Source organism: Chinchilla lanigera, unplaced genomic scaffold, assembly GCF_000276665.1.
Source record: "Chinchilla lanigera isolate Chin_1 unplaced genomic scaffold, ChiLan1.0 scaffold00015, whole genome shotgun sequence".
Classification (NCBI taxonomy): domain Eukaryota; kingdom Metazoa; phylum Chordata; class Mammalia; order Rodentia; family Chinchillidae; genus Chinchilla; species Chinchilla lanigera.
Genome location: NW_004955416.1, coordinates 15413205 through 15436556, shown reverse-complemented (window position 1 = coordinate 15436556; position 23352 = coordinate 15413205). Strand labels below are relative to the sequence as shown.

The window sequence follows — 23352 nt, the reverse complement described above, 5'->3', positions numbered from 1 at the left end:
GGCAGGACGAGGGCTGAGGGACCCCTCACTCCTCCCTCCTTCTGCAGATGGGAAACTGAGTCACCCACGAAGGCTCCCAGGGTCTCTGCTAGGCCAAGCATGGCTCTGACCTGGAAATGGCCCAGGCCCTGGCGCCAGCCAAGGGGGCTGCTCTGTCTTTGAATTTACATTGAGGATGGCTCTTTCTCTTTTTCTTTCTTTTTTTTAAATTGCAGGCCCGGGAATTGAACCGAGGGCCTTTGCATACATCTCCAGCCCTTTGTTTAATTCGTTTTGACACAAGGTCTTGCTTGGTCTCTTAAATTGCCCAGGCTGGGTTTGAACTTGGGAGCCTCCTGTCTCAGCCTCCCAGAGTGCTGAGATGACAGAGGTGCATCACCATGCCTGGCCATCTTTGATGGCTTTCTCTTTTTGATGTGTGTGGTTCTGAGAATTGAACCTAGGCCTTTGTACATGCTAGGCAAGTGCTCTACCACTGAGTTATACCCCAATCCAAAGGGGCTCTTCTTTACTGGGGCCCAGGTTATGATACACAAGGCACACAGCAAGAAAGGAAGGAGCCCTCACCCAAGGGCTTGGGGGCACCAGCTGGATGTCCAGGACTGAGGACCGGCTATGCCTATGCCCTTGACAGAGAGAGAAGGGAGCTGTCACGCACTGGCTAAAGGGCCACAGCAGTTAAAGCAATAGGGCATGAACCAGGTGTGGTGATGCATGCCTGTAATCCAGCTCTTTAGGAGGCTGAGGCAGGAGGACTGCACATTTGAGCCCAGCCTGGACAACTCAGTGAGACCCTACCTGAAAATAAAAAAGAGTTGGGGAAGTAGTTCAATACAAAAGTCCCAGGTTTAATCCCTCGTACAGGATAAATAAATAAAAAAAGCACAGCCAGGAGCAGTGGCACGCGCCTTTAATCCCAGCACTTGGGAGGCTGAGGCAGGAGAATCATTGCAAGGTCGAGACCAGCCTGGGCTACAAAGTGAGCTCAAGGCCAGCCTGACTGCATAGCGATACCCTGTCTCAGAAAGACCAACAACAACAATAAGCACAGGATGGAGGCCTACAATTGGGTTCAAATCTTGGCTGTGGCCTTCGGGCGAAGCGTTGGCTTCTCAGAGCCTCCATATCCTCCTCTGAGGGGAAATCAGTCCCCACAGCAGCTTAGCAGCTTCGCTGTGAGCCTGTGACATCCACGAGGTTCTCGGAACGGTCCTCACCTGTTCAGGATCCACACCTCGTCGCTGCAGGCCAGGGCTGACCGCAGCTTGTCGGCCTCGTTGACCAGGCTGGCATTGAGGAACTGTGCCCAGGCGAAGTCCCACTCCGCCTCGCTGCCCTCAGCGATGGCGTTGCAGTAGACGGTGGAGCGCAGGTTGGGATGGATCCTGGCGTGGAGGGGGTTGGCAGGGCGTATGAGGCTAGGGGGGCTGCTGAGGGGCTTCCCCATCCCACCTGAGGGATGGCAGAGGACTGGAGGCATGGCACAGGAGGGCCACTCACGGGTTGTGCTGGGGGTTCGTCATCCACTGGTTGAAAAGCTGTGTGACCAGCTCCTTACATTCCTGGAGCCCGTTGGAGCAGGCGGTGCTGATGGCGTTCACCTCGTTGTACCTGCCCAGGGATGGGCAGTTAGCACCCCTGGCCCGACTCCCACCAGGTGCTCCGGGCCAGCCCCATCGAAGGCCTTGTGGCCCCCAGATCTTCTGAGGCTCCCCTACTTGTTTCATGTCTTGGCTCCCAAAGTAGCCTGGGCACCCAGAGGGGCTTGTGAAGGCTCCTGAGGAGCCCTCTGACCTCGAGCTGGCGGGGGAGCTGGAGGCGGCCCCCGGGCTGGGCCGGGAGCTGGCACGGAAGGCTTCAGAAGGAAACGGCAGGGGAGCTCCCGCTGCCCGCGTCACCCGTCACCTCCCCACCCACGCCACTCACTGCTCCGTCAGCGTCGGGGGCCGCTCGGTCCATTGCTTTGTGAGGTTTTGGAAGTAAAAGAAGAGCGGCTGCACCTGCTTCCTCAGGTAGGTCTGGGGAAAGAACAGGGCAGGGCAGGCGCTGGCCAGAGGGCAGAGGCCTATGTCCCAAGGGCCACACAGCTCTGGTTTTAGGTGACCGGCAGACACAGATCCCCCTCCTCCCCAGGCCTCAGTTCTAACCCCGCATCACCAGTTCTTGAAATGAAGCTTGACTTCCCCCTCACAACCCCAAGGCCTCTGTGCTGTACTACAGGGAAAGTAGAAAATGCAGAAAATTAAAAGCAGCCAGGAGCTGACCAAAATGATGACTTCCAATTACAATTTCTTTTTCTTTCCTGTACTGGGGATTGAACCCAGGGCCTTTCCACTGAGCTACATCCCCAGCCCTGATTGATTGACTGACTGATTGACTGACTGAGATAGGATCCTGCCGTGTACTTTAGACTGGCATTAAAATCACTATATAGTGCAGGATGGCTTTGAACTTACAGCGATCCTCCTGCCTCAGCCTCCCCAAGATTACAGGCATGCACCACCACATCTGGCTTTATATTTTCTTTTGAAACAGGATTTCACTATGTTGCTAAATGGGCTGGGCTAGGCTCAAACTGATAGTCTTCCTGCCTCAGCCTCCCAGAGTGTGAGGATCACAGGCATGTACCACCATGCCTAGCTATCCTTGCTTATTTCTGTATTTTCCTCTTTTTGACTTAGCATACCTACAGTTCTATACACTGATCTCTTTGCCCTTGACATGACTGGGTCATGTCAGCTTCACACCATGGCATTAAAATTCCTGAGGGCTGACTCGGTGCTGCAGGCTGACTCTGCACCCGCGCCGGGTGGGATCCACACCCAGAGGCTTTTGCCCCAAGGATCCCAAGGGAGAAGCCTGGGCACGGGCCAGCGGGGAAGCACCCAGGGAACGCGGCAGGCGTGGCGGAGCGGGAGAGTCTGCAGCTGGGAGTGCTGAAGGGGACTCGGGGTGGTGAGGCTCGGACCCAGAGGGGAAGGGCTGAGGCAGGGAGCAAACAGAGACACAGTCAAAGTCTGCAGAAGAGGCTACCCCACCTCAGGTCCCACCTCGCTCCTCACAGCAGGGACAGCACTTTGTGCCCTGGGGGAGACACTGGACCAAGGCGCTCAGGATGTGGGGGACCGGGCACTGCCAGAGGGGTGGCAACAAGGGTCAGCAGTGGGTGTTCCCAGACTAAATGCTGGGCCCTGGTTCCGTCCCCTCTCTGGCATCGCCAGTCTCACTGAGTAGAGACCCACTGTTCGGTCTGGAGGAATTGCAGCCTTTGGTTTTTGCAGCCTTTGGTTTGTGGTAGTACTGGGGACGGGCGCCAGGGCCTCTGCACTGAACTATCTCCTGGCCCTTTTGGATCTTTTGAGTGAAGGTCTCTCTAAGTCACTCAGTTGCCCAGGCTGGGTTCCAGCTTGCCATCCTCCCGCCTCAGCCTCCCACAACACCAGCCCTTTTCAGTCCTAGGAATGCCGACCGCTTCCCAATCTTGCACACCCTTTTTTTTTTTTTTTTTTGGTCTTTTTGAGACAGCGTCTTGCTGTGCAGTTCAGGCTGGCCTTGAGCTCACTTTGCAGCCCAGGCTGGCCTCGAACTTGCAATGATCCTCCTGCTTCAGCCTTCCTAGTGCTGGGATTACAGGCAGGTGCCACCACGCCGGCCAAAACTAAAACTTTGTCAAAACACATGTTCATGAATGGAAGCGCTGTAGTTTCTGTATTTCGGATCCCCTAGAGGTCCCTGTGCCTCTGGGTCCCTCCTATTTCTCACCGTTGCCAGGTCTGCTCACAGAAGAGACAAGGCCAGACAATCCTTCTATTCATTTCCTAACGGTGTGATTTCAGGCACTGCACTGAACTGGTTCTTTTTGGTTGGGTTTGGCTTTTCTAAGACTGGGGATGGAACCCACGAGCTTGCACATGTGAGGGGAGTGCTCTAACACGAAGCTAAATCCCCAATGCTTTTTATTATGGCTTTTCTAGCTCTCTCTCGCTCTCTCTCTCTCTTTCTCTCTCTCTCTCTTAAACTGTAAGACAGAACCTTGCTAAATCACTAAGTTGCCCAGGCTGGGATAGAACTGGCAATCCTCCTGCCTCAGCCTCCCAAGTAGCTGGGATGACAGGCCTGGGCTGCCTTGCCCAGGATGGATGGCTTCTTGACCCAGCCCTGCGCCCGAACCTTCATGGGGCCGTAGACCTCAGAGCGGTCGAACATCAGCTTGAAGTAGTTGAGGCTGCTCAGTGCTGTCTCCCAGGGCATGTACTCCGTCTCTCGGATCAGGAATTGGGTGTTGTCCAGAGCCAGCGTGACAGGCACCTTTCCAGCACTGGGGACAGTCAGAAGGTTCCAAGTCAGCCCCGCACAGATCCATGCCCCACCCCAGAGCCTCAGCCCAAGCCTCCAGGGGCACAGTTGAACCCTGGCTGCTGCCCCTCCCGGAGCCCAAGGTCCCCAGCCCCAACTGGGTTAGCTCAAGATCTGCCACGAGGGACAGAGGGACACAGATGCCAGGGGAGCCACCAACCAAGCCCTGCCCTAACTTCCACTAGTCACAGTCCCTTGCTTATTGCACCCATTTTACAAAGAAACAGAGGGGCAGAGAAGTGAACTGACTTGCTCATAGCCATACAGCTCACAGGAGACAGAGCTGAGGTTCAGAAGGAAAATAGGTCACTGTGCTCTTCATTGGCAGACCCCTTCTGCCCAGTGGGGGCCTCACAGCTTTCCAACCTCTCACCCTTAAGACCAGCATGCACATCTGGCCTACAGCTGTCCACATCTGGGGCTGATATTGCCCATGTCAAGGAGCTTAAGCCCTTGCCCTGACCAGAGGAAGTGCTCAGAAACAATCTGTCCAGCCGGCTCTGTCCCTCCTGCCCTGTCCAGCCCAGGTGTTCTGGGCACCAGCCTGGGGGCCTGGCACGGAGCTTCTGGAGTAGGGCGTGGGCAGGAGGGAGGGCAGGCCTGCATCTGGGGGTCGCATGGCCCCCAGATCCTGTGACCTCACACACAGCACCCCAACTCTGTGCCAGACCCCTCCTGGGGGAGGCGGGTGGGCGGCGAGGCTCCCTGCCGGGCACTCACCTGGCCAGGTTGAAGGCATCGTGGATGACTTGTGCCCGGTTGATGACAGGGATGGCCTGGAAGGGAACAGCCAGTGAGCGCGGGCAGAGCGAGCGCCCGGCCCTGTGGTCTGTGGCCCGTCCCGGGCCAGGGACGGGGCAGAGCAGCGACACCCACCGAGGGGTCCATCTCCAGCTGATCCTGGATCTTCCTCCAGTTGTCCTGGTCGTAGTTCACCTGGTAGTAGCCCGTCACGTTGATGTTCAGCAGGACCCATTGGTCGGGCGCTGCCGCCCTGAACCGCTCGTCCTGGGCTGCAGGGAGGGACAGGGCAGACAGGGGTGGCTGGGAGGAACACGGGGGGATCCAGAGCCTCCACTCATCTTCCTCAGCTCATCTCCTCCGGCTGGCTTCCCTGGCCGCTCCAGGAGCCTGAATTTCCCTTACTCCCAGCTACGGCGGGGGGAGGGGAAGTACTATTTGTGTAGTACTCAGCACAGCACTACAGTACTTTCTTTGTTCCCCTCCCAGTACTAGGGATTGAACCCAGGGCTGTGTACTGAGCTATATCCCCAGTCCTTTATTAGGACTTTTTCTTTTTAATTTTGAGACAGGGTCTCACTAAGTTGCTAAATTACCCAGGCTGGACACAAACTTGCCATCCTCCTGCCTCAGCCTCCTAGAGTGCTGGGATTCCACTTGTGCACTGGCTGGAATGCCATGGGCTCTTGTCTTCCTTCCCGTTACCTACAGCCTTGGACAAGGCTGAGAATGAACTGCCTGGACTTTCACTTCCTTGGAGACTGGCCAGCAAGGGCTGCCGAGACCGCGGGCGGACACAGGCCTAAGGGTTTTAGCTGACTTCTCTCCTTTAATCCTCTCACACCCCATGCAGTGGACACTGCTCTCAGCTGCACTTCGTGGTGAGGAGAGAGACCGGACATGGACAGTAACCTGCCCCAGGTCACACACATGGGCAGCAGCAGGGTGCACACAGGACGGAGGTTGGCTCTGGTCAGTGAATGACACAGTGAAGGAATGCCTAGGAAGGCCCGCTGCACCAGAACGTGGGCAGCAGTGGGGGATGGGCTGCATTACCTCTCTGGGCTCCGTTCAGCCAGTAGTCGCTCTGCTGTATGCCAGTTTTGATGGACGAGATGGGCACAATCCACTGGTAGCTGCAACCAGAGGACGAGGCCAGGGGTGAGGGACAGCAGCCCTCGGCCGCACTTGGTGAGAAGCAGCCCCGCCAAGCCTGCCGCCAAGCACCCCAACCCCTGGCGCTGGAGCAGAGCTGTCTGCACCCCCGGGACAGCCCCCCACGGTCCGGGCCCCCCACGCGGCCCAGCTCCTCCCTCCCTGGAACCTGTGCCTCAGTGGCCCCGTCTGCTCACTTGAACTGCGAGGGGCGGGTGACATTGGCCTGGGGGTCCAGGAGGAAGTGCTCCTGGGAGATTTCCCCTGTGCTGGTGTCTACGGTGATCACCGGAAAGCCCATCTGCAGGATCCAGCGGTCCATGATGGTGCTCACGTTGGCAGGAAGCCGGACTGCCGACTGCGCGTCCACAGCCTGCGGCGAGGAGAGAGAGGGCATCCGTGGCCAGAGCTGGGTGAGCTGGAGGAGTGACCAGCCTTGCTCACCCACACACCCAGGCCTATCCGAAGGGGACAGGCCCCGGAGGCCGCCCAACATGCACTTCGCAGTAGTGAGGCTTGAACCCAGGGCCTTCACACTGAGCTATCCCCAGCCCTTTGAGAATCGCTTTCTACCTTGACACAGGGTCATGTTAAATTACACACACCAGGCTTAAGCTTTTAGTCCTCTGGCCTCGGTCCCCTAGAGTGCTGGGATTATAGGCGGGCACCAGCACACCCAGCTGCCTCTCTTCCAAACAATAAAAAGGAAGAGCAGCAAGAAACAAGGAAAGCAGCTCTCCAAGTCACAAGCAGTGCTAGGCATAGTGCCACATGGCTATAATCCCAACACTCAGGAGGCTGAGGCAGGAGGATCACCACAGGTTCGAGGCCAGCCTGGGCTACAAAGTGAGTTCAAGGCCAGCCTGAACTACACAGTAAGACCCTGTCTCAAAAAAAAAAAACAAAAAACAAGTCACACTCTGGGGAGAGGGTCAGGGTGATGGGCGTGAAGAAGGCAGCCAGCCTGGAGGGGTTGGGCAGGGCATTGCGCCGGGATTCTGCCCGTCCTTCTCCATGTGGGCCGTGCCTTGCCTGTGCAGTCACAGCAGGCCACCAACAGCACCCCTGGGAGAGGGAGGAAGGGGCTGGACTAAGAGGTGGAGGAGGGCTCAGCCTGCCTTGCTGGTATCATCCTGTCCCCAGAGAGTGGGGTGGGGCAGGCAGACTGGCTGGGACTGAGGCCCACTTCCAGTGGGTTGCCACGGCAACTGGAGGGGCTGTGATTTGCCCTCAAAATGGCACAGTGGTGAGGGTCAGGTGACAGAAGAACAGGGTCTTGGGTTAGGGATGGAGTAATGGTGCAGCAAGACGTCAAAATCTGGGTGGGACGGTGGAGTTCTGGAGGCAGGTAGGAGCTTTGGGGAAGAGGCAGGCAGGGCAGGGACCCTGGAAAACACGGACCCAAGCCCTGGAGAGAGAGGGTGTGGCGGCAGCCTCAGCAAGCTTGCCCCGCCACAGGGGCTGCCAGGTGTGGAATGCAGGCGGGGCAGGAGCAGAGGGTCAGAGTGTGTGCCCAGAGTGCTGGGGTGTGCAGATTTGCACCCGGGAGGGCCTGCGGGCCCTGAGCACAGGGCAGTCACGGGTGTGGACTCGTTCAAAGCCAGCTCCAAAGTCCGCGAAGGAGGGCGGCTCAGGGCCCAGTCCCCACCATGGAGCCCTCGACAGCCCTGGTACAGGCTGCCACGCAGGGTGTGCTCCGCTAGTCTCTCCTGCCTGGCCCCCAGCCTGCTGCCAGCGACCCGCTTCCCAGATGAGCAGCTGGGGCTCAGGGCGAGCTGCCCAGGACCCTGTCCCCCACACGGGCCACCCACCTGCTGCAGGTGATTCCACAGGTCCCGGTAGTCTGTGTTCTGGTACTTAAAGGCTTGGAGATAGGACTGTGGAGACAGGCCGAGGTAAGCCCGGGCCCCAGGGCTGGGGCATGAGGCCAGGCAAGTGAGGGCACCCATCCCAGGCTCCCTTGAGGGCGCCACACTCACCGCCAGGCCCGTCTTGAACAGGTCCTCCGTCAGGAAGGTGGAGAGCATCCTGAGGACCGAGGCCCCCTGGGGAGGGGCAACAGGGGCTCAGCAGGCTGAGCCGGTCAGCATGAGTCCCTACAGGGTGGGCAAGCCCTGTGCTGGGGGCACAGAGGTGGGGCGTGTGTGACACCTTGCTGTAGGAGATGGTGTCGAAGACCTCACTGATCTGGGCGGAGGTGAGGATCTCGTCAGCGGGGCTGGTCAGCGGGTGGGAGGAGGCCAGCGCGTCCACGGCCATCACGCGGTGCACATCATTCGTCACGATGAGGTCCTTCTGCAAGTCCAGGGCGCCAGCCGTCAGGAGACTGGATGGGAGCATGGCACAGCTGACCCATGCCCGGCCCAGCCCCTGGGCACCTGCTCACCAGATTCCAGGTGGGCTCCGCGTAGTCGGCACCCAGGTACTCCACGTAGGAGGCGAAGCCCTCGTTCAGCCACAGGTCATTCCACCATTCCACCGTGACCAGGTTCCCGAACCACTGTGGGGGTGGGAGTCAGCCCTGCAGGCCTGCTGGCCTCTCTGTAACTGACCGATGCCAGGGACTTCCCAGGAGCCCTGCCAGGTGGCTCTCTCCTCCCTCCCGTGACTCAGTCCAGACCCCTAGTCCCTCCCACACCCTGGGACAGGGCTACCTGGTGGGCCAGCTCGTGAGAGATCACAGTGACCACCCGCTCCTTGTTGCCGATGGAGGAAGACTCTGGGTCGAAAAGCATCGCGCTCTCCCGGTACGTCACCAGCCCCCAGTTCTCCATGGCACCGGCGTTGAAGTCGGGCAGGCAGATCTGGTCTGGGGAGGCAGGACCACTGGTGGGTGGGTCGCAGTTGGGGCCCCACCTGCCACTGCCCACTCAAGGCCCTCCACTCACCAGATTTCTCCAGGGGGTAGGGCGTGTCATAATGCTGGCTGAAGAAGCTTAGGATGGGGCCTGTCACATTGAGTGCGTAATCACCGTGACCTGCGGTGATGGCACTGGGTCGGGCCCAGATCCGGATCTGTGAGGTGGGCGGCCGCACGTGAGGGTCAGGGCCCTCTTGGATCCTGGGGCAGCTGAGCTGAGTCCCAGGGCCCAGGGGGCTGTGAGGTCCTTGGTGGGCCATGGCTGGGGGACCAACCCTGTTCACCTGAGAGCCCTGGCTGAGAGAGGAGGCAGCTGGGAGACTCAGAGGCGCTCCGGGTCTAGGAGCAGCCACTGGGGGATAATACAGCCATGGCCACCATCTGTTTGCCACTCTGGGTCAGAAACTTCTTTTATGAAGAGCAATCATTATTCCCATGTTTAAGGTTCAGAGACTGAGGCGGGCGTGGTGGCACACGCCTGTAATCCCAGCACTCAGGAGGCTGAGGCAGGAGGATCATTGCGAGGTCGAGACCAACCTGGGCTACAAAGTGAGCTCAAGGCCAGCCTGAACTGCATAGCAAGACCTTGTCTCAAAAAGACAAAAAGAAACAAAACAAAACAAAAAAAGGTTCAGAGACTGAGGCTCAGAGAACTTGACACTTGTCTGGGAACACTCAGAGTAGGGACTCAGTGGCCTCATAATTCAAGAACTGGCTTAGGGATGAGGGTACAGGACTGTCCTACCAGCCGAGGCCAGGGCAGGGTAAGGACACATGTGCCCAACCTCATACCGAGACATTATCAGGTGACTGTGATTCCAAGGAGCTAAACTCGCAGATGATGTAGGCCAGCAGGTAGGTGGACATCCTGGGTGTGGTGCGGAACTCAGTGATGGTCCAGGTAGGGTCTTCTGGAAGTGGGACGCCAGGGCCTAGGCATGGGGTAGACAGTATAAGCGTGTGGGGATGCACCCTCTGTCTTGCCCCATACCCTGGGCCTACATCCCTGCCTCCTGGGCTGTGTGGCCTCAAGCCAGAGCCGCTCACCTTTGGGGAACATGTTAGACAGGGCTATGTGGTTACTCGGGTGGATGAGGGTGATGTTGAACGTGGCCTTCATGGCTGGCTCGTCAAAGCAGGGGAAGGACTTCCGGGCATCTGCAGGCTGCATCTGTGTTGTGGCCACCACTCTGCCAAAGCCAGGGTTTCAGAGGGTGTGCTGGGAGTGGGGCCGGGCCTCCGGGTGCCCTTGGATGTGCAGAGGAAGGGTGCACACAAAGCTGTCCAGCCCAGCCCCTGTCCTTCGCCTCCCCCGGGAGCCAGGGACTCTGGCCCGGTGGACTGGCTACAGGACTGTGCAGGCTCTGCCCCAGACCAGCTGGGAGGCCTGGGGCTCCAAGCCTCGGTTCTGTCTGTCTGAGGGATCCCTCCACCCCACCCCCCGATATCCCCCAAGATGGCGAGGAGGAGCCAGCCTTCCCTGTCTGTCATGAGGGTGGCCGTCCTACAGCAGCTGGGCACCAACAATGGGCTACTGAGGCTCCAGAGAGCTCGAAGACCTCAACCTCAACACCCCCACCAGCCCTGGACCAGGGGCAGCCTGGGTCGTGGGACTCACTTCAGCACGCCGTTATCCCGGTACTCGCTGCGGTATAAGCCCGCCAGGTCATCGGCCAGCTCCCCCTGGAACACACTCTCCATCTCGTACTGGCTGCCAACCGACAGGTAGTCCTGCAGGTGCACCACCAGATACTCCGTGCGCTCCACCAGCTCCGTCCTGTCGATGGCTGGGGGCTGGGAGCCGCTCACGCCCCGCAGGACCACCCAATGCCCGCCGGGTTGCTGGATTGTGTAGTTGAGCTTTTTGCTGTGGATGATGATGACGTTGGTGGCCTCCTGGCAGGTGAAGCGGACGGTGCTGTTGCCCCGGAAGATGTACAGGCCATGCTCATTGGGGGTGAAATATGGCCTCAGCGTCACCTGGTACGAACTGGGTACCAGAGACTTGGGCAGGCGGTACTGATTCCACAGCTGGCTTTGGTCCACAGTGGTGGCTGAGGAGGTAGTGGTTGTGGAGGTAGTGGCTGTGGAGGTGGCTCTGGAGGTAGCGGCTGGGGAGGCAGTAGAAGGCAGGGGGCCCGTGGCAGAGTTCTCTGCATTCCGGTTCTTCTCCTGGGCATACACCACAGACAGGGCGACGATGGTGCAGATGGCAGCCACACCCAGGAGGATGCCCAGGATGCCCAGGGACTTGGAAATGTAGAAGCCCTTGGCCATGGCGCAGGTGGGCAGGGAGCTGGGGTAGCTCGGCTCTGCAGAGGACAAAGCAGCCGAGGACCAGGCTTATATCCTGGAGGGAGGCGGAGCCCCACCACTCCTAGCTGGGCAAAAATTAACCAGGGATCAGACAGGCGAAGGTCACTGGGCTGGGCAGGGGTGCGCTCTGCCCCTGCTCCAAAAGGCAATCCAGGGACAGCGTGCAGGGCTCCCAGAACCGCTCTGCTCAGGGCCACCTGCTGGGAGCAAACACAGTCCAGTTACTGACTGCCCACTGAGGGTGTACCCGGGTGGCACCAATATGCCCCTGCCCAAGAGCAGAGGTGTTGGGAAGATCTGCAGCAGGACCGAGGTTGGAATCAGGAAAGGGTTCCTCAGAAGAGATAAGCAGAGTGTAGACAGCCAGGCTCCTGGGTCACCGTTTGGTTGGACCCTCAAAAGCGCAGCAGGGGCTCCTCCTACAAGGAGGTCCCAGCCTCCCCTGCAGCCCTCAGAGCAGGAGCTCTCCTGGCCGGCCAGGTTCCCACCCTTCCTCCAAGCCAGGCCCCCCCATGCCCTGCCCCAGCTCCCCAGTGGAGGGCCAGGAGCTAGTGTGCTCGGTTTTTAAAGGTAAGCACTGCCAGGTGTGGTGGTGATTGGTAGTTATCCTGGCACTCGGGAGGCTGAGGCAGCAGGATCATTGCGAGTTCAAGACCAGCCTGGGTTACAAGTGGGCTCAAGGCCAGGCTGAACTGCATAGTGAGACCCTGTCTCAAAAAGACAAAAAAAACTCCAAAAAGACAATAAATAAATAAATTAATGTAAGCAGGCTGGTAGAGACTTTGTTTCTTTCCAGCCCAACTTTGAGCAGGTAATTTTAGATTTATGGACCTTTCCTCCCATAAATAAATAACATATTTACCTCTCAGACTTTTTCAACAGATTTAATAAGACCCCACACAGTAGAACATAATGATCCTTCTTTTTCTTTTCTTTTTTTTCTTTTTTTTTTTTTTTTGTGGTACTGGAGATTAAATCCAGAGCTCTCACACTCCTGCCTTTCTATTTTGAGACAAGGTCTTATTAAGTCATTGAATTGATTACTGCTTTGCTACACCATGCCCCACTATTGTCTTCCTTCTCATCCCAAGCTCGAAACTACCTCTTTTCTATCCTGGCTGGAAATACAGATATTGCTTACCATACTCAATAAAATCCACCCTGACAAGCAAATGATGCTTTCACTGTCTTCCCACCACCAGCTCCATCTCCCATACACCTCCTGGTCCTTCACCTCCGTCCACACCCTACTCCCACCATGCCCTTTCTGTGGACCCTGCTGCACCCTCCCGGGCTTCTGCTTCTGCCAGGCTCCTCTACCTGTCAGAACATACCCTACCTTGCTTTATGCCACTACTTCAAGCCTTCCTTTTGTTCTGTGGAATCTGAGCAGACCTCCCTCAGGGACCTCCCAAGGTCAGGAGCATTCATCCTGCCTACTTCCCAGCCTCATCCCCTCCAGCTTCCCCTGTCACAGTTCTCTAGCTACTCTGGGGTTTGTTTTTTGTTTTGTTTTTTTCGAGGGGTACCGGGAATCAAACTCAGGACCTTGTGCTTGCCAGGCAGGCACTTGTGCCACTGAGCTACATCCCTGGCCCTTCTCTCTAGCTACTCTGGTCTTCACTCAGCCCCTCTATCACGGGGCCTTTGCCCATGCCGTTCCTACTGCCTGGATTGACTTTGCTTCCCTCTTGCCCTGGTTAATTCCTATTTCTCCATTAAGTCCTCCTTAGAGGGCCACTCTGACCTCCTTGGCCTTAAAGCAGGCAAGCCCTATTAGCTCCTTCAGCACCATAAGCTCTTCTGAAAGGCTTAACAGCACGGGTTTCCACTGGACCAGTGTGAGGATAACCCGAGTCGTGGACTTCAGGCCCTGTGAGGGTGGACTTCAGTGGTTTCTGCTATCAGCACTGGGTGGGAAGCCTGGCACGCAGTAGGAACACAGTGTGCATCCACGGAGTGGGGACGTGAATGCACAGATGGGGGGACAACTGAGTCAGCTGAGGACTGCTGCGCCCAGCCCTGCCGGGCACGAGTCCCCGGAGAACTGGCTGCCCCTTCCCTGAGCCTCCCTCCTGCCACAGCTGACGTGAGGGGCTCCTGTTAGGCCTGAGCACCTCAGGGCTCAGTGCCACCCGCAGCTGGGGGCCTCACACACCTGCCACCTCTGCCCCCCGCAGCCTGCAGGAAGTCGTGTCAAAAGTGTGATCCACGCAGGCCCCGTGCAAGAGGGAGACGCCCCCACCTCGCACCTGGCCGCCTGCAGAGGCCAGCATCTCTTTAGGGGAGTCCCAGGGCCCACTTCAAAGATCGAGGGTGTTCTATGTGCAGCGCCCAGCTTCAGAGGCCAGCCTGGGCCTTAGTGGGAGCCAACCTGAGCTTCCCCAGGCAGTAACCCACAGCCACCCCGTGAGGCCTTGTGGATGGCCGAGGGCACCAGCGGGAGCATGCTGACAGGGGAATGGTGGCCCCCAAGGGCGGTGTCAAGTGTGCGCCCAGTCCCCCTCCGCACAGCAGAATTTGCCAAGGGCAGGCATCAGCACGGCACCCCACGCTGGCACACACTAGCCAGGCAGCCCTGTACCTTCACCCTCTCTGTCCCTGCTGGGCCTGCAGCTCCCTCCCATCTGTGCAGCAGAAAATCCCACAGCCCACAGGGCCTAATCCCGTCTCCAAACAAAGGGAGGCCCCGCGGCCGGCCCACCATGGTCTCTTCCTGTTTGCTCTGGCTGAAGGCCACGGCCAGGCCGGCCGGGATCGTGCTGCTGGGAGAGGCCTCTGCGCTTCCACGCTGGTGCAAGGTGGGCTTCCCATGCCAGCCCTCACACCAGAGGTCCCATCGGGGCAGCCGGGACTCGGGTGCAGAGGGACAGGGGGTTCTGCGGCCCCCTCAGGAACACGATCAGGGCCTCCCACGCCCGCCCTTGCCGCTCCATGCCCCGACAGGCAGAGGTGGCCATGCTCCTGTCCTGTCACCCAACCCGATCCCTGAATCAGAGGGGCCTCCCTCCAGGAGTGGGCGTGACTTCCACTCAAGCCAGGTCCCCAGCTCCTCCCAGCCTTTGGAATGAGGCCTCAACTCTGGCTTGGGGCTCAAGACCTTCTACAAACTTGGTCCTCTGACCTCTCCTCTTTCCACTTCGAGCTGTGGCTCTAACTGCCAGCATTTGCCAAGATCCTCTGACATTTTTCTGAGCATCTGCTTTTCTTTTTCCCTCTGCCAGGAATGCCTTTCCTCTCTCTCCTGTCAAACTCCTAGTCATCCTTCAAAACCCAGCTCAAACATCACTGGCCTGTCACTTGTGGCATCCCCCCTCCCCTATCCTTGTGTTCAAAATTCTTCCACCAGATGGAGGCATGTGGAGGGCAGGCTCTGTGGCTCCGTACTCCTCCAGCATGCCTAGTGTAGGGCAAGAGCTCGGTAAGTGTTGGTGAAATGAAGGACTACATCGGTAATCCTTCCCACAGCCTCCACGTCTGATGTGATCCAGCCCACAGCCCCTCCCGATCATCCCTTACACTCAACCTACTGGCCTCTTCTGGTTGTGCTACCTGGGCAGCCCTCCCAGTGCCCCCAGGTTAGCCCCCCGTGGGGTGTCAGCCTCCAAGCCAGCCCAGCGCCTCAAGACTGCAGGGGGCAGCCTGTGTCTGGGGCCTTGGGGGCATCAGCAGGAAAAGATGGGGGTTGCGGGTGGATCCACGGCAGATGGACACCCCCATGCAGCACCTCCTTGGTCTGCAGCTGCCACAGAGCCCCACGGGACCCCCTGTGTGTCACTCCCTGAGCACTTTTCTTTAAAATGGTTTGCTTTGCTACTTAGCCTTCATTGCAACTATTGGTTGAAAAGCTGTTCATCCAGGTGGCCCCTACAATCATCTTGGACGGCTGCACCCCTTTGGGAACCACGGCTCCGTGATATCTGACTTGGGGGTGCCACCTCTGCAGGCAGCAGAATGCCAGCTTCCTCTCACTGCTCTTCTGCTGCTGGATGGAAGCTGGGACCCCAGCCTGCGCCATCAGAGTCACCTGTCCTCGGGTTTGTGAATTTCTGCTCTATCCGGTTCACTCCAGAAAACAAAGGTTCTTGTAAACAACAACACAAAATTAAAGTTGACAACAATTATGCTACAGAGCACACTCAAGCACGACCACATGTGTAGGTGTCACCCAGAAGCATCAGGCCTGTGATAACAATGCGTCCTACAATGCTTCCATCCAAGCGGGAAGACACCAGGGGGCTGGGAGGGATCATGGCTCGGCCGGGGTCCCCTTGCGGCTGGGGTCTGGCAACAACCTGTGGTGAGTGGGGTGGGGACGAGGCTGGCCTTGCACAGGGCACCCTCAGGCCTGGTTTCTCCTGGGCCTGGGACACCTCAGCTGCAGCTGTTCGTGTTGGGCCTGGGCCAGGCCCCAGGGTGCTTCCTCTGGGAGCCCCAGATACTGTCCCTTTGTGAGAACCTCACTGGCCCCCACGGGAAGCCGGCCTCTGTGGCCCAACTCAGAGCTCTCGGAAAGGGGGAGCAGGTGCCCCTGTGGGCTGCAGGAGGTACACAGGCCCTGGAGTGGCCAACTGGCTGCAGATCCTGCTGGCAAGGCCCATGGGTGTGACTGAGTAATCACCGTGTGCCCGACCAGGACCATCACTCTCCTTAGGCAGATGAGGAAGCAGAGGCACAGAGAGGTTACATGGCTTGTCCAAGGTCACACAGTGAGTTGGCCGCAGGTCCTATAGACTTAGCCACACATGCCTCCTACGAGCACCCTCTGGCACAGCCCCCACACTTTCCACAGTGGCAGTGCCCAAGCTCTACAGAGTGCAGCTGGAGAGTGTGAGACTGTGACCAGGAGCCGGGGGCAGATCTGGGAAATGGACTTCTTATCCCAAGGCATCACTGGGGCTACTCCCAGGCCCCGGCCTATGAAGCTCACCCGCGGCCTCAGTAGGGTGCCTGGTGACACCAGCCCTGAGCTCCGCTGGCAGCAGCTGCCAGCCAGCCTGCGTGGATGAGGGCAGCATCTATCCACCCATCTGCATGGAGTCTCAGACGCCCACCAGAGCCAAGAGCAGGACAGGCCCAGTTCCTATGGCTCCCACCACCTCCCCCACTACAGAGCCCTGCAGAAAACGCCGGAGCAGAGGCGCTGGAGGCCTGGGTGGATGGGTACAGATGGTACCCAGGTCTAGGCTTGCAGATTCCAGATGGGGAGGGGCAGTGCCCACCCCAGAAGGATCGGGGAGACCCCGGGCAGGGGCAGGGGTGCTGCAAGCCTACTGCCCATGCCTATGAAACGCACACCCTGCGGGTGGCTCACACTCAGGTCCAGGCTTGGACTCCGCGGTCCACTGGGAGTGTGCCCGGTACGATGGGGCCTAGGCTGTGCCAGGACCCCTGGAAGACAGGGAGCCACTCTCCCCTCCATCCACCTCACCCCGCTAGTGGGCGCCCCGGGCCCCTCCTCCTGCACACGGCCTCCCTCCTCCAGGCCCAGGGTCTGAGGGGCTGCCGGCGCCACTTCCCCTTTCCCAAAGGAGGCTCAGGGAGGCCCAGGCCAGTAGGAGCTGGGGAGTATGCGACCATCAGCCCTGAAGTCTGACTGTCACCACATCGGAGCCCTGACCACCCAGCCGCACGCCCTTGTCTGTGTGGCTGGGAGCTGGGGGTGGACATTCAAGTCACAAACCCCCAAGGCACAGCCCACCGCGCGCTCCCTGCAAGGCCAGGGCTTCAGAGGTGTCCTGGTTTAGCCAACCCGAGCTGATCCTTCCGGGAGAGCGCTCAAGCCCGGGCCACCGTCCCTAAACCTCAGTTCTGTCCACCAACGTGCACCGCGCGGGAGCCGGCGGCCCGGCCTGCAGACCCGGTACCCAGAGCAGGGCGCCCCTTCTCTCCACCGGGCCCGCACCCCGGCGCTGCTGCCCGTCGGGGGCCAGGCGGGGACCCCAGCGCCCGGGTTCGGGGCTGTGCCCGGTCCTCGCCCAGCGGTCGCCGGGTGCCCACCCTATAGGCCACCCCGCCCGCGATGGGAGCTCCCCCGAGCCGTCGAGGGGCCGCGGGGACCCTCGGCCAAGCGATCGCAGGGGCAGCTTGGCCAAAAGAATCCTTCGCTGCCCACCCTCAGATTACCCATCCGAGTCCGGGTCGACGGCAGGTGCCCGAATGCGCGCGCGGCGTCGCTGTCCCCGAGGCCTGCGCTGCGCCCCAACCGCCCGCACCGGCCCGGGGACCCCACTCGCCTGCGCTCTAGCCGCGTCCCGGGCCGCGCTCCGGGCCAGCAGCGTGGGCTCCGCCTCCCGCGCCCTCTTAAAGGGAAGAAACCCGACCCCACCGCCGCCCCCAGCGCCCGCCGCCGCCTCCGGGCGGGCGGGGCCGGGGCAGTCCCCCACGTCCTGCCCCTCCTGGGCCATGATCGCTCGCGGGGTCCCGACCTCCTGCTCGCCCCCGAGGGGGACCCCGGCGGGCACAGCCCCAGCGCCCGGCCCCTCACATCTGGACGGCAGCTGCCGCTGCGGGAGGGGCGCAGGGCCTCGCTCCCCCAGAAACAGAAAGCGCCGGTCCTCGGAGGTGGCTTCCAGACTGCTGAATCTCACGAGGTCGGCCTTTACCCTTCTGGGTACCCGGGAGCTCCCGCTTAAGAAGTGAGAGTGGCAGCAGGATCTAGCCAAAAGGGCCAGGCCAGAGCTGGGAGGATGCGGCTTCGCACCCTGATTCTGCTCTCAGGGCCTCCCTCCTCTTCCCTGGGCATCTTTTTATTGGGCAGTACCAGGTGATACTTGTATTTACGACCGCTGTAACAAATGAGCACAAATGCAAAACAGCGCAGCTCTATAATCTTACAGTTTTATAAAGCAGAAGTCCAATCGGGTCTCTCCAGACTAAAATCAAAGGTGTTGGCGGGGTGCCTTCCTCCCAGGCCTCTAGGGGAGCCACTACAGCTTCTGAGGCTCCTGCGTTCCTTGGCTGGCGGCCCCTTCTGCCTTCCAAGCCAGGAGTGGCCTGTCCGGTCTCCCTCCCATTCTGTCACTGCTGTCTGGCACGCAAGTGACTCTCTGGGGCAATCTTCCTATTTAAATCCACTGATGAGCAATTGCACTGGGATCTGTTTCCCGTCTGAGGTGGAGTACAACATATGCACAGATCATTCTGGGGAGGAAGACCAGAACGTCTTTAGGGAGGCTTGTGCTTGCCACAATATTCAAGATGACTTCTGGATTCTCAGAGTTAGAAGCAAGTACAGAGACTGTCCAACCTAATCATGTCCTCCTCGTCTGCTCCTGGGGCCGCTAGGATGCTTTAGGCCCTACCTGATATAGTCCAGGTTGGTTGCTCCCTGCTGCTTTTTTTTTTTTTTTTTTTTTCCCCACATAGGGGCTCACTGTGTAGTTGAGGCTGGCCTTGAACTCACTATGTAGCCCAGGCTAGCCCTCCAACTCATGGTGATCCTCCTGCCTCAGCCTCCCAGGTGCGGGGAGTTCGGTTGATTTTTGCCTGGCTGCTCTATTATCACACTGGGACTTGCGTCTCCTCTGCAGACTGCATATTGGGGCATTATACTTGCATAGCTCCACCCAGCTTCCCTTACTTTGCTGCTGATTTTTTTTTTCCTTTTTTTGTACCAGGAATCGCTCAGGACCTTGTGCTTATCAGGCAGGTCCTGTGCGGCTGAGCTATATCCCCAGCCCTTGCTGCTGTGACTTTAAAAACCAGGTCAAATATATTGCAATATAGAAGTGTATGCTAGGTAAGAGTAAGCAGGTGCTGAATGAGACCCTAGAGGTTCTTTTGGGTTTTCCCTCTCCCTCCTGCCCCCTCGCTCAGATCTGACCTCCTCTCTTCCACTGCCCGGAAGGAAGAAGAGGCTAAATCTGACAGGAGACGATTTTCTGCCCCACACCTCTACCTCCTCAGCACTGGGAAGATTTTGAGAGGAGAAAGCACATCCCAGCTTTCTTGAGGACAGTTTGAAGAAGGTCACTCTCAGGAATTTAGCCTGAAAAAATCAAATATTTATGTTCAGGGCTTTTCAATACAATATTAGTTATAATGCTGGGAAGTCAAAAATAGACTAAGTGGCCAGGCGTGGTGGCTCATGCCTATAATGCCAGCATTTGGGAGGCTGAGGCAGGAGGATCCCTGTGAGTTCAAGGCCAGCCTATCTACAAAGTGAGTTCAAAGCCAACCTGAACTGCACAGTGACACCCTGTCTCAGAAAAAGATTAAAAAAAAAAAAAAGACTAAGTGTTCGGCATTAGAGAATTGGTTAAATAAATTATAGTTCTCCCATATGATGAAATAATATACCACCAATAAAAATATTTCATGTTTTGGTGGCCATGGTGGTGTAGGCCTGTAATACAAGCCCTCGAGTATTAGGCAGGAGGATCAAATACTCCGGTATCGTCTGAGAGAGGAGGATCAAAGCAAGTTTGAGGCCAGCCTGACACTTTGTCTCTGTCTCAAAAAGCCAGGAAAAAAAGTTCATATTTTGTCTGGGGAGCAGCTCGGTGATGGAGCATGTGCTTAGCCTGTGCTAGGTCCTAGATTTGAGATATATATAAATAACTACTCAATAAAACAATAAAATTAGAATTTAAAAAAAAAAAACTCAGAGCGAGGAAGGCCTGAGTATTATAGAAAATCTGAAGCCTTAAAAGAAAAGATTAGTAAACTTGACTACATAAAGAATTAAAATTTCTCACTGGGCATGGTGGCACATGCCCATAACTCCAACTGCCCTGGAGGCTCAGGTGACTCAGATTCAAGGCCAGTCTGGACAACTTAGTTCAACCCTCTCTCAAAAACAAAAAATAAATGAATACATAAATAAATAAACTGTAAAAACCACCACAACCAAAGTCAGAAGAAAAAACTAATCTGGGGCAAAAGTACAACTTCTAACGGAGGCAAAGGGCTGATCTCTCTAATATATAAAGAATTTCTACAGATCATTAACAAATGAGCCAACAATGACCTGAATTGGCAAAAAAGGGCAAGGGATAAGAAGTTAATGGGGAAACAATTACTCTTGATAGAGTAGAGGAAAATTACAGCTACTAAAGATACTACTCTTATCAGATCACAAAGATGAAAAACATTTTGGCTGCCCACTACTTACTCAGAGGAAAACACAGCCCTCCTGCCACGGTGGTTGGTGTGTCAACGACTCAGCCTCAACTGTACAGTTGGGCAACATTTCTCCTGGGTGTAGACATAGCTCCTCCCCTTTGACTCAGCGGTTCTAGAAACTCAGTCCAGTGCTCATGCATAAGTGCATCAAGGAACACAGAAGGTGAAAACAACCTAACAGTCCCTCCTAGCGATGAGATAAATGAGCCACTATTGTTTGCCTGGCCAAGGCAATGTACCTAGCGACCAAAAAGGATGAGGATGCTCCTTATGGAAACAGTCCAGGATGCGTTAAGTTATAACAGCTGGCTGCCCAGCCAGTGTATTAACTGTACTTGAAAAGGGCAGGGGCACATTATTTGCTTTTATACCTATAATGACTAAAGATGCACTGTACAGGAGAAGCTGATAGCAGGAGTTATCTCTCTGGGGAAAAAGCAGAACAGGAACAAGGAGAGATTTTTGGTGTTTTTGGATGTTGGACCATGTGAATGTGCTATTTAAAATGTAAATACAGAGCCGGGCGTGGTGGCACACCCCTGTAATCCCAGCACTCGGGAGGCTGAGGCAGGAGGATCGTTGTGAGTTCGAGGCCAGCCTGGGCTAAAAAGTGAGCTCAAGGCCAGCCTGAACTGCACAGGGAGACCCTGTCTCAAAAAGACAAAAAAAAAAGTAAATACAATAAAATGTGAAAGTAAATGAAATGACCAAATAATTAATACATATATATTTAGTCTATTTGTTTGTTTGCAACAGGGTCTCAATATGTAGTGCAGGCTGGTCTTGAACTCATGGTTATCCTCCTGCGTCATCCTCCTGAGTGCTGGAATTATGGGCATGTGCCACCACACCTGGATGATTAGTATATTTTATAATATAAAAATTCAAGGCTTTTATACTTATGGATGTAATAATTTGATGTCTGGGGTTTGCTTTGACATAATCCAGGTGGGGCATGGCAGTGCACGTCTGTAATCCCAGCACTCGGGAGGCTGAAGCAGGAGGATCATTATGAGTTAGAGGCCAGCCTGGGCTACATAAGTGAATTCAAGGCCAGCCTAAACTGCATAGTGAGATCCTGTCTCAAAAAGACAAAACCAAACCAAACCAAAAAAAGCTGGGCGGGGTGGTTCATGCCTGTAGTCCCAGCACTCAGGAGGCTGAGGCAGGAGGATTGCTGTGAGTTTGATGCCAGCCTTGGCTGCAAAGTGAGTTCAAGGCCAGCCTGAAGTGCATAGTGGAACTCTGTCTCAAAAAGAAGAAAAAAGTCTAGATGGGATAGAGAAGTCAGGGAAGCTCAATATGCATGATTTAAAATTGGAGATATATGCTGGGCATGGTGGTACACACCTGTTATCCCAGCACTCGGGAGGCTGAGAAAGGAGGATCACTGAATAGGTTCAGTCCCCTGGAAGAAAAGAAAAAGAAGAAAGGAAAATTGCAACACATATAAAGAATCAAAGTTCAGTACCAATAATCTTCAAAAAAGTACTACAAGGTATTTTTTAAAAAATAAAAACAATGATTCAAAACTAGGCAAGGGGGTAGATTAAAAAATCACAGAAGAGGAAACTGAACAGGCCAGTTGACACGAGAAAAGATTTCAGGCTTAGCTGTATTCAGGAAACACAATTTCAAAACAATGAATTTTTGGGGCTGGGGATTTAGCTCAGCGGCAAAAGCGCCTGCCTGGCAAGCGCAAGGTCGTGAGTTCGGTTCCCGGTACCGGAGAAAAAAATAAAAGAAAAAAAATTAAAAAATAAAAAAAAACAATGAATTTTTGCCTGTGATTTTGGCAAAGGTTTAGACCAACTGATACTTAGAATTGGCCAGGGTGTGGGGAACATTTTCATACACTCCTGGGGGATTTGTGAATTGCTGTATTTGAGAAAATAAAATGGCAAGACCTACAGTATTAAAAACATAAATGCATATGCTCTTTGACCCAGTGACACTGTTTTGGAGAATTTATCTTAACCCAGAGAGAAGGAAGCCAATCCTTACGCAGAAGGAGGCTGACTGCTATATTCCTTGTTACAAGAGGAAAAGAACAAAGTATCCAGACAGCCACTGAGAGAGTAATGATCAAGTTAGTAATGATCTACAGGACTCATTAAACAACAGTTCAAGGGAATAAGCTAGCTCTGTGTAGATTAACCCTGAATTGATGACCAGAGTGCATTTTTGAGTAAAAAAAAAAAAAAAAAAAAAAAAAAAAAAAAAAAAAAAAGACACGTTCAAAACCAGAGTGCAATAGTACACCTATAATCCCAGCACTATGGAAGGCTGAGATAGGAGGACTGCAAGTTCAAACCCAGTCTGGGCAATTTTTTTTTCCTGAAAAATGCCTTTACTTCATCATTATTTCTGAGGAGGTTTTTGCTACGTATAGAATTTCAGGTTGACACTTCCCCCCACAACATTTTATTTTATTTATTTTTCAATCAGATTTTATTAGTACATGTTAGATATACATAATGATCACATTCATCACTGAAAATTTGAAAAAGTAGGCTGGGCGCAGTGGTACACGCCTGTAATCTCAGCATTAGGGAGGCTGAGGCAGAAGGATCATTGTAAATTTGAGGCCAGCCTGTGCTACAAAGTCAAGGCCAGCCTGAACTACATAGTGAGACCCTGTCTCAAAAAGACAAAAAAAGAAAAAAGTAAAAGAAAAAAGAAAATTAAAAAAAAAAAAAAGCCGATCATGGTGGCACATGCCTATAATCCCAGCACTCGGGAGGCTGAGGCAGGAGGATCGTTGTGAGTTGGAGACCAGCCTGGGCTACAAAGTGAGC

The 23352-nt window shown here is 55.8% G+C and overlaps 1 protein-coding gene across 3 annotated transcripts in view; it reads right to left on the bottom strand.

The window, feature by feature from the left end:
• The window catches only part of Anpep (alanyl (membrane) aminopeptidase), a 26052-nt gene extending 5476 nt beyond the window's left edge, over positions 1–20576 (bottom strand). The window contains exons 1-18 of one of the 3 annotated variants that reach the window (XM_013512629.1): positions 20544–20576; positions 10731–11625; positions 10160–10302; positions 9905–10044; positions 9141–9267; positions 8907–9061; positions 8639–8752; positions 8404–8547; positions 8232–8297; positions 8064–8129; positions 6450–6625; positions 6154–6233; positions 5233–5369; positions 5077–5132; positions 4171–4318; positions 1927–2018; positions 1501–1611; positions 1218–1385 (exon numbers count right to left, since the gene is read on the bottom strand). In XM_013512629.1, the coding sequence (XP_013368083.1) occupies positions 1218–1385; positions 1501–1611; positions 1927–2018; positions 4171–4318; positions 5077–5132; positions 5233–5369; positions 6154–6233; positions 6450–6625; positions 8064–8129; positions 8232–8297; positions 8404–8547; positions 8639–8752; positions 8907–9061; positions 9141–9267; positions 9905–10044; positions 10160–10302; positions 10731–11389 (2582 nt within the window). In that variant the 5' untranslated portion in view covers positions 11390–11625; positions 20544–20576. Of the gene's footprint in view, positions 1–1217; positions 1386–1500; positions 1612–1926; positions 2019–4170; positions 4319–5076; positions 5133–5232; positions 5370–6153; positions 6234–6449; positions 6626–8063; positions 8130–8231; positions 8298–8403; positions 8548–8638; positions 8753–8906; positions 9062–9140; positions 9268–9904; positions 10045–10159; positions 10303–10730; positions 11629–17554; positions 17659–20543 lie in introns of those variants that run through there. The other 2 variants (XM_005381541.1, XM_005381542.1) reach the window with 2 other exon arrangements.
• Between the last annotated feature and the right edge of the window lie 2776 nt (positions 20577–23352).